This window comes from Agelaius phoeniceus, chromosome 24 (genome assembly GCF_051311805.1).
Source record: "Agelaius phoeniceus isolate bAgePho1 chromosome 24, bAgePho1.hap1, whole genome shotgun sequence".
NCBI classification, from domain to species: Eukaryota; Metazoa; Chordata; class Aves; order Passeriformes; family Icteridae; genus Agelaius; species Agelaius phoeniceus.
In genome coordinates this window covers 8,346,869-8,363,914 of record NC_135288.1, presented here as the reverse complement: position 1 = coordinate 8,363,914, position 17,046 = coordinate 8,346,869, and the positions used below count along the sequence as shown (strand labels likewise).

At 44.9% G+C, this 17,046-nt stretch overlaps 2 protein-coding genes across 6 annotated transcripts in view; one reads left to right on the top strand and one right to left on the bottom strand.

The window, feature by feature from the left end:
• The window catches only part of DVL1 (dishevelled segment polarity protein 1), a 49,263-nt gene extending 40,713 nt beyond the window's left edge, over positions 1–8,550 (top strand). For 2 of the 4 annotated variants that reach the window (XM_054647813.2, XM_054647814.2), the window contains exons 14-15: positions 603–809; positions 3,942–8,550. In XM_054647813.2, the coding sequence (XP_054503788.2) occupies positions 603–809; positions 3,942–4,321 (587 nt within the window). In that variant the 3' untranslated portion in view covers positions 4,322–8,550. Of the gene's footprint in view, positions 1–602; positions 810–1,823; positions 1,875–3,941 lie in introns of all 4 variants that reach the window. The other 2 variants (XM_077190305.1, XM_077190306.1) reach the window with 2 other exon arrangements.
• TAS1R3 (taste 1 receptor member 3) lies at positions 3,584–16,245 on the bottom strand. Of its 2 annotated transcripts, none has more exons than XM_077190304.1 (6): positions 15,890–16,245; positions 14,771–15,071; positions 13,242–14,036; positions 12,561–12,764; positions 12,305–12,425; positions 3,584–11,497 (listed from the first exon to the last, which is right to left on the bottom strand). In XM_077190304.1, exons 1-6 carry the CDS (start codon positions 16,072–16,074, stop codon positions 10,572–10,574), a joined length of 2,532 nt encoding a protein of 843 aa, XP_077046419.1. In that variant the 5' UTR covers positions 16,075–16,245; the 3' UTR covers positions 3,584–10,571. The 2 variants fall into 2 exon arrangements, with proteins under 2 accessions (XP_077046419.1, XP_054503787.2); XM_054647812.2 differs by having other exon boundaries at positions 13,242–14,021.
• Between the last annotated feature and the right edge of the window lie 801 nt (positions 16,246–17,046).

The following is a 17,046-nucleotide window of genomic DNA, read 5'->3' as shown; positions in this document are numbered from 1 at the left end:
GAGACAAAACAATTCCTGCTCCAGCTGGGGACCAAGGACAAATGATCCAAATCTCAGCCCAGGAGCACAAACACAGTGGGCTGGAGAGAGAAAAACAAGCAGGATGAGACTTCATAAGTGAAAGCTTATTAATTAATTATGAATTATGAATGAATTGTGAATAATTGGACAATGAACTGCAATATGCAAATGGAGCAGAACTTGTAAAAGTGTCAGACCCTGTGCCCGGTCGTGCGTTTTGGGACCATTTTGGTTCATCCTGGGCTCATTTTGGGACCGTTTGGTTCATCTTGGGTGTAGCCCTGGCTGGGCTCTTGTGCTGCCCAAGGTGGATCCATTGAGGAGAAACTTTTAATAAATTCCTGCTTTATTCTTTAGCTCTGTCTAGTCCCTGTTCTAGGGCAGCTTTCACATTCCCTGCTGTCAGTCCCACTGGAACAAGGGGATGTCCCCACCCTGTCCTCAACCCTTCCCTCCCCTCTCCCTGCTGTGTGAGAAGGCTGATTCCAAGGCATTGCTAAACTTCAAAAACCTCCATAAATAAATTCACAGTGATCATTTTACCTGCTGAGTAAGAATTTTTCCCCTTTTTTCTTTCCCAGATCTGGCTGCACTGAACCTCAACAACGGTTCCAGCGGCGCCTCTGACCAGGACACCCTGGCTCCTCTCCCACACCCTGCTGCTCCCTGGCCCTTGGGCCAAGGATATCCCTACCAGTACTCTCTGCCCCCTCCTTGTTTCCCCCCAGCCTACCAAGATCCTGGTTTCAGCTATGGCAGTGGCAGTGCAGGCAGCCAGCAAAGTGAAGGTAAGCTGGGATAAAAGGGTTTTATCCCACAGCTCTCATTGTCCCCCATCATCTGCTTGAGGTCCTCGGTGCTCTCCGTGCTTGTCTTGTGGTTTTTTTGCTCCCTGCATGGATTTTGTGCAATGAATTAAAGGTGTTTGTGGCTCTGGAGGAGGGGGTTTGGCTTTCAGCTCTCTGTGGGAAGTGCCAGGTTTAACCCAGGCAGGGATTGCCAGCAGTGGGGTTGGTGTTGCTGGAATTGAGGCGATTTCTGTGCTGCTGGGTTAGAACCAAGGTGCTCTTGGCTTGCAGGTCAGTGCTCAGCACAAAAGGAAAATCACATTTTTTGTAAGTGGGAGGTGGCCAGCCAGGGCTTTCCAGGGCTGAAACACTGCTCCCAGGGAGGAGAGTCTCTGCTGGCGAGTGTGACAGGGACAAGAAGAGAATTCTGCATGGATTAAAGACCTGCCCTCCTCCTTTTCTGCCCTAAATTCATTTTAACCTTAGTAAATTAAATCATGTCTTTTTTTTTGCTGTAGAGATGCTATTTTTAATTTTTTATTTTATTTTAGACCACTCCCAGAGTGAGTTTTGCTTTTGGGAATGCTGCCAGTAAAGAAGGGGTGAGGATTCCTTGTGTTTTTTCAGTGAACATCCAATAAAATGGATGTCACTTATCCCTATTCACCACAGCCAGTCAGATTTTACAAAATGGCACAAAAGGGTTTCACAACAGGGGATTTTAGACCGGCTGCATGTCACCTTATCCCAAAATAAGAAATATCCATGAGGAATCTCCCAGAGGCTTTAGAATTGGGAACTGCCCTGGACAGAAAGCGGGGCTGGTTTTTTGGCAGCTGCTTCTGTGAGCTGTAGGAATTCTCTCCCTGCTGCTGGAATAGGAAAGGAAAGGTGGCACTCCTAAAAAGTGCCAGGGTGTTCAGCTCTGAAAGTTTTCCACACTTTTCCTGGTGGAAACCAATTTCTGTGCTGTTTTCTTGCCTTGTAACTGTTATTCCCTTGTTTTGTCCTGAGCAAGCATTAGACTGAAGGATTCCTAGAGGAATGGCTGACTCTAGGGGATTGGTAAGCCTCAAATCCCTCCATGATGAATTCACAGCATGATCATTTTTAGATTCTCGTGACCCCAAATGTTTAGCTGTATTTTGGTTTCGTTTTTTTTTCTTAATTTGAAATTTTATTTTTATTTTGAATTGTCTTGGACGCTCGACCTGTCTCAGTGCGGAGTGGTGTGGCATTGGCATATCAACCTGTGGGACTGTGCTGCAGCAGCTCAGAGGGGAGAGAATCAGCTGGGAAAATCCCATCCCCAGGCTCTCCAGAAAATAAATAATCCAAATTTATTATGGTGTCACCCCTCTGGATGGATTTCTCTGCCAGTGCCCTTGCACTGCCCATTAATTGGTGGCCTTTAATCTTTAAATAAAAATCCTGGTGGCCAGGTGCTTCAGGCAGGGGTTGGGAGTGCTGGAGCACAAGGCTGCACTGATCACTCTTAAAATAGTGTTAAATTTGGGGGTTTGTGCCCTCTCTCATTTTTCTGCACTATTAAATCATAACAATCAGCAAATACCACTGCAGAGACCCAGGCTTGGAATACTCACTTAAAATCCAGTGGTTTTGTGGTCTGTTTTCCATCTCTCTGGCACTCTGCAGAAAATGCAACCTTTCCCCCCAAAATCCAGTGTGGTTTCCCATTTCTCCAATCAGGTGGAGCAGCAGAAAGTGATGGGCAGAAAGTGGTCTGTAATTCAAGAAGGAGCAGCCCAAAATAATTCTCTTTTTCCCATTTCTGTGATTTATTTAAACTCAAAAGCTGGTCCCCTGTTCTGCTGACTGGGGATCCTTTTTGGGAAGTCCATTTTGCACTAAGGTGCAGGAATTTAATGGGATATTCCTTAGATTGATTTAGTTGGATTTTTAAAAAAATAATTAGTTTGGAACTGTCTCCTAATCCGTCTGTCATGGGAACAGAGCAAGGCCTTCAGCTTCCATAAAAAAACAGTTTTGGAACTTTAGTAAAGCTTGTTTTTAGTAACAACTCAGCTGATACTCAGTGGCAATCCTTTGGTTTTCCAAGGTGATTTAGTGGCCTCTCTTGGGAACGATATCCTGGTGTTACTGATTTGGGGTAGAGCAACTCAGGAACTGTTTCCTAGGGAATTCTCCAAGCAGGAGATTCTCCAATTCTCCAGCACAAGGCTTTAGTGAGGAATTTTAAAAGGACCTCCCCAGTGAAGCCAACAAAACTTCACAGATTTAAGGGTGACAGAGAAGGCAAAGGGGTTTCTTTCAGAAAAGATGATTTTAAAAGGAATTTTAAAAGGACCTCCCCACTGAAGCAAACAAAACCTGAGTGATTTGAGGATGACAGAGAAGGCAAAGGGGTTCCTTTTGGAAAAGGTAATTTTAAAAGGACCTTCCCAGTGAAACCAACAAAACCTGAGTGATTTAAAGGGGACTGAGAAGGCAAAAGGGTTCCTTTTGGAAGAGGTAATTTTAGAAGAACCTCCACACTGAGGCCAACAAAACCTCAGGGATTTATGGGTGACAGAGAAGGCAAAGAGGTTTCTTTCAGAAAAGGTAATTTTAAAAGTAATTTTAAAAGGACGTCCCCACTGAAGTCAAAAACCTTGGGGATTGAAGGGTGACTGAGAGGGCAAAAGGGTTTCTTTTGGAAAAGGTAATTTTAAAAGGACTTCCCCACTGAAGCCAACAAAACCTCAAGGATTGAAGGGTGACAGAGTAGGCAAAGGGATTTCTTTCCGAAATGGTAATTTTAAAAAGAATTTTAAAAGGACTGAGTGATTTAAAACCTGAGTGATTGAAGGATGACAGAGTAGGCAGAGGGGTTTCTTTTGGAAAAGGTACAAAATAAAGCAGAGACAATTAGAATTAAACCTCATTTGCTTGAGTCAAACCCCAAATTCCTGCTTTTTTCTGCTGCCTCCCTCTCCTGGACTGGATTTGAGCTGGAATTCAGCTGCTGCTTTCCCTGTGCAAGCTCGGAGCTGTGTCCGTGTGTCCCCATGCATGGCACGACCCCATCGCTGAGCCACCACCAGCACGTGGGCCTCACAGCAGAGCCCAGCTCATCCTGGCTCTTTTTCTCTCCTGTTTTTGGGCTGTTAGGGAGCAAAAGCAGCGGCTCCAACCGGAGCACCAGCGAGACCAGCAGGAGAGCAGCGGGCAGGGAGAAGGAGCGCAGCAAGTCTGGGGGCAGCGGCAGCGAGTCGGAGCCGGGCGCGCGCCGCGAGCGCCCGCTCAGCCAGCTCAGCCAGCGCTCTGCCAGCGACAGGAGCCACCAGAGCCACCACTCTTACGGTCCCCCAGGGCTGCCCCCCTTGTACAGCCTGCCCAAGCTGGGCTCCAAGGGGCTGGGCAGCAGCGGGCCCCCCGGAGCACCCCCGGTGCGCGAGCTGAGCGCCGTGCCGCCCGAGCTCACCGCCAGCCGCCAGTCCTTCCAGAAGGCCATGGGCAACCCTTGCGAGTTCTTCGTGGACATCATGTGAGAGGAAGTGCCTTCAAAAGACTCTGCTTTTTGGTTTGGTTTTTTGGTTTTTTTTTTTTTGGGGGGGGGGGTGGGTTGTGGGATGCTCGGTTGGAAGAGGCTTGGCTGTCTTGCATGTCACACCTTCCTGTTCGCGAGTGTGTCGCAGAAAAGAGAAAAAAAATCAACAAAACTGAACAAAAAAAAAGAAAAAAAAAATTACAAACACCCCACTCCTCAAGCTACAAAAATGAAGAACAAAATCTCCTGGGATTGTTAAATCGACGGCATCTTTTTGTTCTGTTTGTTTTTTCTCCCCTGCCCATCTCGTTTTGGATTGTGAATGGCTGGTGTATGTTCACATCTTAATGAGCTTTGGTCATTGTGGCACCTACTTCAGTGGAATTAGTGTCTCTTTCCGGGCTGATTGGAGGACTGCTATTTCACATGACTTCTGAATTCCTGACAATGCATAGGAGCACTTTGATTTTTATTTTTTTTCCCCTGCTTTTTCTCTTGCAAGGACAAAACAAAAAAGGACTGCTGGCTGGTATCGGGGATACTGCCTTGGAATGCTGGTTCTTGGATGCATCCATAGCTCTAAGCAGACATGGCACCCACAAGTGCTTGGAAAGGAGCAGGATCCAACCAATTCCTAGAGGAAAACAAACTTGTGGCTACTTTCTGCTGACTAGGCAGTATAAATCAATCTTTCTTGGGTTGAGGGTTTTTTTTAAAAGATATTCTATCAAGGGAGTGCTGGAGTCTTGCTACTGTTTGTGTTCATTGTGCAGAACTTGTAAAGTTATTTCCTTCAGTTATTTCCTTATTTCCCAAGAGGAATTTTCCAGCTGCACTGGGTTCCTGGGCATTTCAGTCACATCCCTGCTGCCAGGTGTGGCTGTTCCCTCTGGATGTGCACTTGCTTGCAGATTGGAAGAGTTACTCCCACAGAAATAGGAAAATTGCTGCAGTTCTGTCAGCTTTGCCCTTTTGAAGGGGCTGTTTATCCCATTCCAGCAGGGAAATCCTGGCTCCCACTGGGACATGGGACATCTTCTTTGTGATCCCTCCTTCCTTTCTCACCTCAATCTTTCTCTTTTTTGTTAAAACAGAGACCTGGAGATGCCTGATCCCCCTGGCAACATTTCTAAGCACAGTGGGCAGAGAGGTGTGAGGGTATCTGAGAACAGATCAGAAATGGTACAAAAAGAAATCCTTACCCTGAAACTGAGTGAGACCCACCCTGGGGCTCCCCAAAAATAAATCCTTCACCCTTGACAGCAAGTTAGACCCATTCTGGAGCTCCTCACAGGGAAATCCTTGCTCTGACACTGAGTTAGACCCACCCTGGAGCTCCTGAAAATTAAATCCTTACATTTGACCCTGAGTTGGACCCACCCTGGAGCTCCCCAGAATTAAATTCTTACCCTGACACTGAGTGAGACTCACTCTGGAGCTCCTCACAGGGAAATCCTTACCCGGACACCAAGGGAGACCCACCTTGGAGCTCCCCAAAAATAAATCCTTACCCCTGACAGCAAGTTAGACCAACCCTGGAGCTCCTCAAAAATAAATCTTTACCCCTGACCCTGAGTTAAACTGACTCTGCAGCTCCCCACAAAGAAATCCTTTTCGAATTCTCAAAAAGAACCCCCTGACTCCTCCTCCTGCTGAGGAGCTCTGCTGTTGAATATCCCCAAGATTTAATTTCTGGCTATTTCTGTTCTGAGGCTCTAGAAATTAAATTCAGGCAGCTTCAGGGATGTTTAAGAAGCTTTTTTGAGGCATGGTGAGCACAGCCATGCTCTCATGTGGCTCATTTAATGCAGCCACTCTGGCGTTTGACCATGGGGCCATTCCTCAGTTAAATTCTCTTTTGTGAGATCCCTGATGCTGGCAGGATTTAGGGCAGGTGCTTTAAAATCAGTTTTTACTGTAAATAAGCATCTTCTCCACTGGTAAGAAGCTGCTTTTTGGTCTGTTCTGTGCTTTTTTGGGTAAATATCCAAGGTGGATGTGAGGAGAGGACATCTTAGAACAATCTTTGTCTCTGTGTACACACAGTTCATTTGTGAAAATGAAAACCTGACCCTTCAAAATGTCCTTTTAATTCTGATTTTTCACTTCTTTCCTTTTCCCACCTCCCTTTGTCAGAGACTCCAGATGTTTGTGGGAATGGGAGACTCAATTTCCCTTTCCACAGGAGCCAGGAATTCGGGAAACTCTCACTCAGCCCATTTCTGGGCTTCTAAATTAATTTCCTTTGCAAAAACCTCCCCCAAAAAAAGCTGCCCAAGGCTTCTGAAAGCAGAGCTTTCATCACCACCCATGGGTGGCTCCTCCAAAAGAGGCCCTGCCTAAAGCTTGACTGTATGACAGTCAGGAAGGGACTTTTCTGTCCCTTCCCTCCTCCTCCCACATGCGAAGCTGACTTGGTAAATTATTCTGAAAGATTGACACTTAAGTCAGGGTGAAAGAGTGGTGGGATTCTGCTCTGTCTCCAGAAGACACTGCTGAGCAGTCTGTGACGTTACTGACAATCACTAGTGGTTCTACTTTTAAATTAATTGTGATTTTTTTTTCTGGCATTTTATATATTATTATTTCTCTGGCCCTGTTTGTTCTAAGGCAAAACTCAAAGGGCTGGAGGAAAAAAAAATAATCTCCTTTTAATATTTTCAAAAAAAGAGATTAAAGCTGGGGGCTGAGCTTTTCACCCATATTTAATTTCCAAGAGTTGCAGTTTCCACACCTGCTGGGGGTTGGCTTTTGTCTCGTGGTTTTGCTGTTGGCAGAAACTGTTCTGTGTCTTGCTGGTCTTTGCTGCTATGTTGAAAAAATGACTTTTTTTTAAAATGTGTGTGCTTGTGGGTCACCCTGGGACGAGGCTGGGAGTCCCCAGCAGATGTGGGAATTTTTTTTTTTGCTGAGGAAATTCAGGCTGGAGGAGGTGGATCCTCTTGAACAGTGCAATATTGAACAGTGACACAAAAATCTGCATTTTTTTCCCCCCCATCCTGGGCTGAAAGTCAGGTCTGAATCTTTGCCAGATCTGTTTCCTCAAGGGAACAAAAATGAGATTTCCTAAATCCCATCCTTTGTGTCTTTCCTGTCCTGCTGCATTCCCTGCAGGATCCTGTGCCAGCCATGCCAAGGGAGCTGCCCACAGTGGGAATTGTGCCGGGCAAAAGAAAATTTGGAGGCTGGAGTGCTGCAGAGCCAAAATTTCTTACCCACCAGGGCCTGCAAGTGAATTGTGATGAATTTTGATGAATTTTGATGGATTTGGGCTCCAGCATTTCTTATCCACCAGGGCCTGCAGGTGAATTTTGCTGAATTTTGATGGATTTCGATGGATTTCGGCGGATTTTGGCTCCAGGGAGAGCTTTGCTGTGCAGGGCATGGGAGCACCCTCAGAGCAGGAGCCCGAAGGAATTGGGTTAAAGCAATTCTTCGATTATTTTTTCAAATAATGTTATTTTTATTCTGCAGCTGAGCTCAGTGCTCACCCCTCCCTGCAGCAGGGATGTTTGGGGGCTTCTGGAAAAGGGGCAGAAAAAACTTTGGGGTGATTTCTCTCACCCCAAGAGGCAGCATCTGCACAGGAGGTGTCCCCACCCAGTATTTAAGCCCTGAAGAGTAAATTTTTTTGGCAAATAGTCTTAAAAGCATGCTGGTGTCTTTTGCCTCCTGTTAATGAATCTGCTTTTCCAAGGAATCAGTACCCTGGACACTTTATCCAAAGGTTTTATTGGATGGCAAGCAATGATGCACAGATGTTGAATTTTGCTATGATTTTTGTTTTCTCTCTGATTTTTGTTCTCTCCCCTCCTGAGACTTGACAGCTCATGGATTGATGTAATTGTTTTGGTTTTGGTTTTTTTTTTATTTTAATTTTTTGTTTTTGTTTTGCATTTAACTGGATTGTAATAAGATTGACTTAAAATTATTAATTCTAATCAGTGATTAGAAATACATGTAAAGAATTTTATGTACAGTAGAGGAACAAAGTTTCATGATTTTAAATAATGAAAACCCAGACTATCACCTATTCTAGAACTGGTTCTACTCCAAGAGTGACCTCTTATTAGCATGGACTGCACTGTTCCTGTTAAATGTCTATTGCATAATTGAATTCTTTTTTGTAGATATTGTATTAAAACCCAAGTGTCTGTATAGTTAATATATAGCTGCTTATGTGTAAATGCTATTTTAAACACTAAAAAGCTTTTAATTTTATGTGATAACCACAGCGTATGTGTTCAATTCTTTGCAGTATTTCATTGTGATTTATTTCCTAAACCTTGCCAATTTTTGGACTCTCCAGCAGAATCAAGAATCACTGGGACACCCTTCGTAAATTCTGCTGAGCCTTGGGTTTGTCAGGACACCCTGGAGGCTCAGCTGGACTTGAGATCTGAAGGTTTTTCCAGCCTCAATTATTCTGATTTTCCAGCTTAAATGAAAAGAGCGAGCACAGCTTGGTGAGGCAGATTCCTTCTTCCCAGCTGGTACAGATCACACAGCAAGGGGAGAGTGAAACAGCATTTAAATACCATAAATCCCAGCATTTTCCAGTGAGGAGGATATGAAATAATCAGAATTTAAATGAATATTAAATGGTCAGAATTTAGGTGAATATTAAATGGTCAGAATTTAGGTGAATATTAAATGATTAGAATTTAAGTGTATATTGAATGGTCAGAATTTAAGTGAATATTAAATTGTCAGAATTTAAGTAAATATCAAATGATCAGAGTTTAGATGAATATTAAATGGTCAGAATTTAGGTGAATATTAAATGGTCAAAATTCAAGTGAATCTTAAGTGGTCAGAATTTTGGACAGCCTTTTCCTGCAGGGCCTGGTGGAGTTAAATCAGATTTTTTTCCTTTCCCTATTTCTGGAATGATGATCAAAAGTTATTTAATGTTTCTCTGCTATGGAGCCACAGCCCTGGAGGAGGAATACTGAGAATTTCAGGTGGTTGTGAAGAATTCCTGCAGGCTCCAGGAACAAGAACTCCAGGCTCCAGGTCAGAGTTTTGGTTTTTTAAATCACGCTGAGGAATAATTTTAGATGGAGGTGATCACAAAAATTGGGGACAAATAACTTTGCAGTGCACCAAAAAGTTCTTGGTTTTTTTTGGGTTTTTTTTGTTTTTTTTTAATGAAAATGTTCAGTGGTTTAGATTAATTTACAAATTCTTTAAAAAACTTTTAGGGAAAAAAGAGCAGAAATGGAAAAACTTTTAAGGAATAAAAGAGCAGAATAATTCCTTGTCAACATGAGTGGGGAAAAGAAAAACCTTGGTGATGTGACTGGGTACTGACTGGATACCGCCTGGCAAAAATGTGAAGTTTTGGGTGAATTTTGCCTGATTTTGGGGAGGGAGGAAGCTTCTGCTGTGCCTTTGGAGGGTGAGATTTGCACAGAGCTCATTTCCATGAGCCTGTCCCTGATTTTCATGGAACACAAATGGACTGAGCTGGGATTTGAATGGGAAATGCCTCCTCTGTGTCCCGCACAGCACTGCTGGCACCTGCCAGAATGTTCTTTTTACTCCTCTTTTATTGGGTTTATTTGACAATTCTGACAAGGCTTGGGAAAGGCTGATACCTGCCGGAATGTTCTTTTTACTTCTGTTTTATTGGATATATTTGATATATCAGAATTATTGTATAAATCTTACAAGATTTGGGAAAGGCTGGTACCTGCCAGAATGTTCTTTTTACTCCTCTTTTATTTGGTGCATTTGATATATTAGAATTATTGTATTATTCTGACAAGGCTTGTGGAAGGATTCCTGGATCCATCTCAGAAGCTGTTAATTAATAAGAAAGGGAAATTACTGGAAGTGTTTAGAGGGAAGTGCTGTTGGTGACTCACACTGCCAGACTTGAGAGATTGGTGTAAAATATCATTTCTGGAGGTTCTTCCATTAACTGAACCTAATTTTGCTCCTTTTTGGGGCTGAAATGTGTTTGCAAAGAGGAGGGAGAGGATGGACTTGTGAGCCCTGTGCTTTCACAACTCTAATTCAGATGTGATTGTTCCTGGGGCCACAAAGTGCTCATAAACAGGATTTTCTCCTTAAAATCCAATTTCTGTGGGGAGCGGGTGCCACAAGGAGTGATTTATTGTCTGTTCTCCTCAGAGAGGTTCTGGCAATAATAAAAGTGCTCATAAAGAGGATTTTCTCTTTAAAATCAACAGGATTTTTTCCTTAAAATCCAAATTCTGTGAGGAGCAGGTGCCACAGGCTGTGGTTTATTGTCTGTCCTCCTCTGGCTGCTCATCAGAGAGGTTCTGGCAATAATCCCTCGTGTTCAGATCAGGCCTGAACACCAAGATGTAGCACTTGGGCACAAAGTAACTGCCCAAAATGCCCAGGGTGGTGGCCAGGATGGTGCAGATCTGGGTGACAGCCCTGAGCACTGTCCTGAGCGTGGCAAAAATCACCAGGAAGAAAATCCAGATGATGAAATAGATGAAGGTGGCAAAGGTGATGCCCCTGGCCACGTTGTACCTCCTGCCCGGGGTCTGCACCATGAAGGTGCACAGGAAGCAGATGAAGGCCAGGCAGCTGTTGTAGCCATGCAGGAGGGCAAAAGCAGCCCAGGACTGGGTGCCACACACCAGCAGCACCTCCCTGGGCAGGGATTCATAGTCAGCCACCAGGTAATCAGGGCCCAGGTGGAGGTGGCACCAGCAGAGCAACACCTGGGTGAGGATGGACACGGCCACCACCAGCCAGGCCCTGCCGTGGGTCACCCAGCGCAGCAGCCTGGGGGCACAGCGGGGGAATTCTGTCACCAGGGTGACCTCCAGGGCCTTGGGCAGCAGGGAGGAGAGGCAGCCATTGAGGCACAGGGCATAGCAGAGCTGCTGCAGCGGGCACAGCGCCGCGCTGGGCCTGCCCACGTGCAGGCAGCAGCTGAGGCTCTGCAGCAGCAGCCAGAGCAGGGCCAGGAGGCTCCTGGCACCTCCTGCCAGCTGTACCAGGGGGCTCTGCAGGTGCTGCAGGAACAGCAGGGCTGCCCCACAGCTCAGGGCTGCAGTGAGGGCCACCAGGGTCAGCAGGGCCACGGCCAGGGGTTCATCCCAGGACAGGAACCGCTCGGTGCGGTCGTGGCAGCGCGTGCTGCGGGTGGGAGCCCACTGGTGCTGTGGGCACGGGGAGCAGCTGGTGCTGTCTGCAAAGAGAGACTGATCAGCACTGGAGACCTGTTGAGGTGGGATTTCAACCCCCCCAGAACTCAGGCCCCTCCCCTGAAGATGCCCTGATGGGTATCACCACAGACGTGGCATTTGGGGAGAAAAAAAAGTGTCTCCAGCCAGCCATAAGTGTCTCTGGGGTGAAACACCACACACCCAGTGAAACACCACACATTCAGCCGTCCAAAAGTGGTTTTGGGGTGAAAAGTGTCTCCAGTTAGCCAAAAGTGTCTCTGGGGTGAAACACCACACACCCAGCCAGCTAAAAGTGCCTGGGGTGAAACACCACAGTTGCTCCTGTTTGGTTCAGCACCAAGGGCCAGACAAGCTCAGGCAAGTCCCATCCAGATATATTGGTAAATATTCCAATAGGGACCTGCCACCCCTGGGGGAGGATCACACAGGGATCTGGTGGTGGTTTGGGTGGTGTTTCCCCTCCCTCCAAGGTGTGTTGGATGTCCAGAGTTTGTGGTAGTTCAGCCTCTGCTTTTCCACCCTCATCCCTGAAGGATCCTTGTGTTTCTTGCCTCTATTTCCTTCCCCCAGCAATCCCAGGATTTTATCCTCTGCCTCTCTTCTACCCATGCCCCCAGAATTCCATCCTAGCCCTCTCTCCAAGCTCTGCAGATAAAACATAAATGTTGTCCTCATTTTCCTTCCCTCTGGGCCCAACAGGGGCAGGTCCCAGTGAGGAGCAAGACAGGGAGGAGAGCTTCCAGCTCATCACCACCTCAGCCTGGAGACAGAATAATCCACTTAAAGCCTTTCAATTGCCCAGAGCTCACCTGTGCTGCTCCAGAAGGTGTTTTCTGAGCAGTCTGTGCAGTCATAGCAGCAGAGGTTGAATCCTTTTATTCTTCTGAATTGCCCTGGTTGGCAGCGCCTGAAGCACTCGGATGTGGGCTCCTGGCAAAGAGCAGGAGTGAACATCAGCCAGGATGAATAAATCTCCAAGAAATCGGAAGGAACTGATCAGAAGGAACTGATCAGAAGGAAATGATGGAAGGAACTGATCAGAAGTAAGGAATGTGCCATTTTTACCTTCTTGTCTGGGGTGTGGAACTGGATCTGGGACGTCCGGACATACAGGGACTGGTCGTAGTCCCCCACGGGCAGGTAGGTGACAGTGCCATCCCTCCAGTCCCAGAGGATCAGTTTGTAGCCCGTGTTTGTGCCGTGGGACTGATCAAACCTGAAGCTCTGCCCGTTCACCTCAAAGGGGAGGGTGTTCATGAAGTGCAGCAGCTGGGGAGGAAATGAAATCAAAATGGATTTTGGTCCAGTTCTTGTTTGGAGGTGACAGTTCTGCCAGCCGACATCAGCTGTGCCTTAGGTGGGCTAAGATTGTGCCAACCTGGCTGTGAGGTGACAAAAATTGGCTGTTTGTCCCTCAGATCTGCCCTCACCTGTAGGGCAACAGCCTGGTCAGAAAGCGAGAAAACTTTGTTTTCTCACAGTGGATTTGGGAGACTTTTTAGGGAGCTGTAGAAAAACAATGATAACTTGTTATATAAACAACCTGCAGGTGCTGTTTTCCTACTCTGTTTGTTCTTCTCAAGGACTGTTTGTGAGAAAGATGTTCTTGTTAATTATCCAATCAAGTAGACTGTGTCAAATCTGTCCATGAAAGAGAGGATTGTCATATTAAACTTGAAAGGGACTATCCTGCAAACCAGCCTTGGAGTGAATTTGTGCCATTTCTGCCTCAATGGTGCCACTCACCTGCCAGGACCTGACAGGTGTTTTGGGACACTCTTTGGAGGTGCAGCCCAGAGCCCTGTGCAGGGCATGGGCCACGCTGTACACGGCCACGTGCACGGGCTGCACCGGTGTCACCCCCAGCATGGGCCAGATGTCCCCGAGGGTGACATTGCCACACTGCCCACAGTGCGCGTCCAACACCTCGGTGTCCTCCAGCCCGCTGAGCTCCCGGGAGCGCCGGCAGAACTCCTCCTGAGCCACAGAGCTGAACAGCTCCGCCACGAACTCCTGGAAGCCTGGCACTGTCCCTGTCCTCATGACAAAGCCCAGCACTGTCCCCACGCTCTGGATGTTGGGGACAGAGGTGGCGATGTCCGACAGCAGCCAGGCCTCGCTGCCCAGCCAGACCTTCTTGCCCAGCCCCATGGCCAGGCTGTGCTGCAGCAGGGCCTGGGCTGGCACGCTGTGTGCAAACAGCACGATCACGTTGACTTTGGTGCTGTTAATTAATTTAATTGTGTTCTCCAGCTGCTTGGTGGCGTCAGGCTCGGCCAGCTCAGTGGGGATGAGCCCCTCGAAGGCGATGCAGATGCTGTTGGTGCCAGCCATGCTGAGGAAGAGCGCCTGGGCTCCCCGGCCGTACTCATCATCGCTGGCCACCGTGGCCACCCAGTTCCAGCCAAAGTGGTTGAGGAGCAGCACCACGGCCTCCACCAGGTTCTTGTCGCTGGGCACCGTGCGGTAGAAGGACGGGTAGAGCTCCGTGTTGCTCAGGGCCTCGCTGCTGGCACCGTAGCTCACCTGGAGGGGAAAGATCTCACAAAGAATTCCAAAAGTTTATTAACACCTTATCAAAAATACAACATTGAATGGAAAAATTCTTAAAAAGCTTGGGAAGGGATTCTTGGATGCATCTCGGAGCTGTTGAGTAAGAAATTTACTTGAGAAATTTCTGTAAGAAATTTACATTATTATTTAAGAAATTTCCATAAGAAATTTATATTAATATTTAATAAATTTCTGTAAGAAATTTATATTAATACTTAAGAAATTTCTATAGGAAATGTATATTAATACTTAAGAAATTACTATAAGAAATTTATATTAAAACTTCAGAAATTCCTATAAGAAATTTATACTAATACTTGAGAAATTACTGTAAGAAATTTTATAAGAAAAGGAAACTACAAGGAGTGTTTAGAGGGTTAGACAGTCATATAATACATCAATTCTGGAGTTTGTTTCATTACCTAAAAGGGAGAATCGTGCTTCTCCAGAGAGGAGCTGGAGCTGTTTACCAAGAAATTCACTTAAATTCATATAAGAAGTTTATATTAATAGTTAAGAAATTACTATAAAAATTGTATTAAAACTTAAGAAATTACTAGAAGAAATTTATATTAAAACTTATTAAATTACTAGAAGAAATTTGATAAGAAAAGGAAATTACGAGTAGTGTTTAGAGGGTTAGACATTCACACAAAACATCAGTTCTGGAGTTTGTTTCATTACCTACAAGGGCGAATCCTGCTCCTGCAGAGGTTTTTTACCTGTGGGATGAGGAAGGAGCTGAAGAGCTTGGCCGTGAGCAGGCACAGGTCGGATTTGTGGGGCCCGATGACGGCGGCGACGCGGGGCTGGTACTCGCTGTAGTCACACAGGACCCCGATGGCCCTGGTGCCATTGCGGGTGAGGAAGAGGAGGCTGGGCTGAAGGGCCACCAGGGGCTCAAAGCAGGTGTCACGCATGTCATAGCCCAGGGTGAGCCCTGGCAGCAGCCAGCTGCTGTTGTTGATCTGCTCGATGGCAAACCTCATGGCCAGAGCCCAGATCAGCCCATCCGTGAATAACCTGGGGACAGCAGGGACAGGACCTGTGCTGCACCTGGGACTGAGCTTCTTCATGCAGGAAAAGCTAATTTTTTATTAGATATTTTATTAGCATAACTGATTTTTATAGATATTTTAAAATAATTATTTTATTAGCATAACAGATTTTATACATATTTTTATAGAATTATTTTTATTAGCAAAACTTATTTTTATTCATTTTAATATAATTAATAGCATAACTGATTTTTATACATATTTTTATAGAATTATATTATTAGCATAATAGATTTTATATCGTTTTATATTATTTTTTATAGAATTATTTTATTAGAATAACTTATTTTTATCCATTTTTCATGTTTATATTTTTATATACTTCTTTTATTAACATAACTTATTTTTATACCTATATTTCTACATTTATTTATATATTTAGGTGTTTGATTATTTTACAACTTAACTGTTTGATTCAATTTAACTGATTCATTTACAATTTAACTGTTTGATTTATTTACAATGTGTTTGCTTCAATTTAACTGATTCATTTACAATGTGATTCAATTTAACTGATTCATTTACAATGTAAGTGATTCAATTTAACTGATTCATTTACAATGTAACTGTTTTATTCAGTTTAACTGATTTTTTTACAACTTGAGTGTTTGCTTCAAACCCTAAGGAAGCCAGTGCCACTAAAACCTTTTATCAAGGTGAGACCAAAGCTTGTCAGCACCAACCAACCACAAACCCGTTTCCATTCTGGGACCTGTTGATGTCCCAGGCTCCGACCCTCCTCTATCCCATGGCTATTTCCCCTTCCCCAGTCGCAGCCCTCACCTGTCACAGAGCAGCAGGGTGGGCTCAGAGCGAGCGGCCAGGTTCAGGGTGTCCTTCCCAAAGGGGAACAAACCCCCCAGGACAAAATCTCCAGGCCTCCTGAGCTGGGCTGAGAGACACCAGGGGCTCAGAGGGGCAGCCCAGGCGCAGCCCAGGCACAGCCCCAGCCCCAGCCCCAGCTGCATTTTCAGGGAAATCCGGGAAATCCGGGCTCAGGTGCTCCTGGGACGTCTCTTTAAATAGAGCTCAGAGGGGTTGAAGTGATGGGGAGGAATTTGTTTGGCAAAATGCAATGAATTCACTTCAGTGGGTAATAATCAAATAATCTCTAAGTAAAAACCACTGCCCTCATGCTGATTTCCTTTCCTGAGTAGCTTTTACTCAGAGTGATTTACAAATTCATTGCCACAGCTGTGGGAATTTGGGTTCCTCTGGCAGACGTGACAGAACTCAGGTGCCCTGCTCTGATTCTGGTAAATGATTTACACAACAGTAATTTTATTTATTTATTTATTACATTCCATTTTAAAAATTTAAATTATATTTTAATTATTTAAATTTTAAATACACTTCATCATGGAAATAACCAATAACCTGGAGAGGCCATTCCTGGGTCACAGCCTGGCTGTCCCTCAGCTGTACTGATATTTTTTTAGGAAGTTGTTACTGGCTGATCTATTTTTCTTTCCCTCACACTGAACTACAATATTAATTTCAGTTTAAAAACTTAAATCTGAGTTGATAGCATGGTAATTTAGGTTTTATTACTGTATTTTATTGTTGGATTTTAGGACAGCTCTGAATGAAAAGTTCAATTTCCTGCATTTTCTGTATCAGAAAATTCCTTTTGCTGCCAGTGCTGCTCCAAGGCTGGAATATTTTCCCTGCAGGAAGAAAAGCAGATTTAGACACCTAAATACAAGAATGCACCAGCTGCAGCTGTGTTTTCCAGGTATGTTCATACTGACATTTTTTTAAGCATCCTTTCCCTTTCCTGGACTATTTAAGTGTCAGTTTAACTATAAAACTTTAAAAAATAAGTTCTAAACACAATTCTGGATTTTGGGCAAGTTCATCTTCAATATTAGCAATGGTAATTATAAATATTAATATTTATCTCTTAAGAGGAATAATTACAATTAGTGTGACAAGGGAGA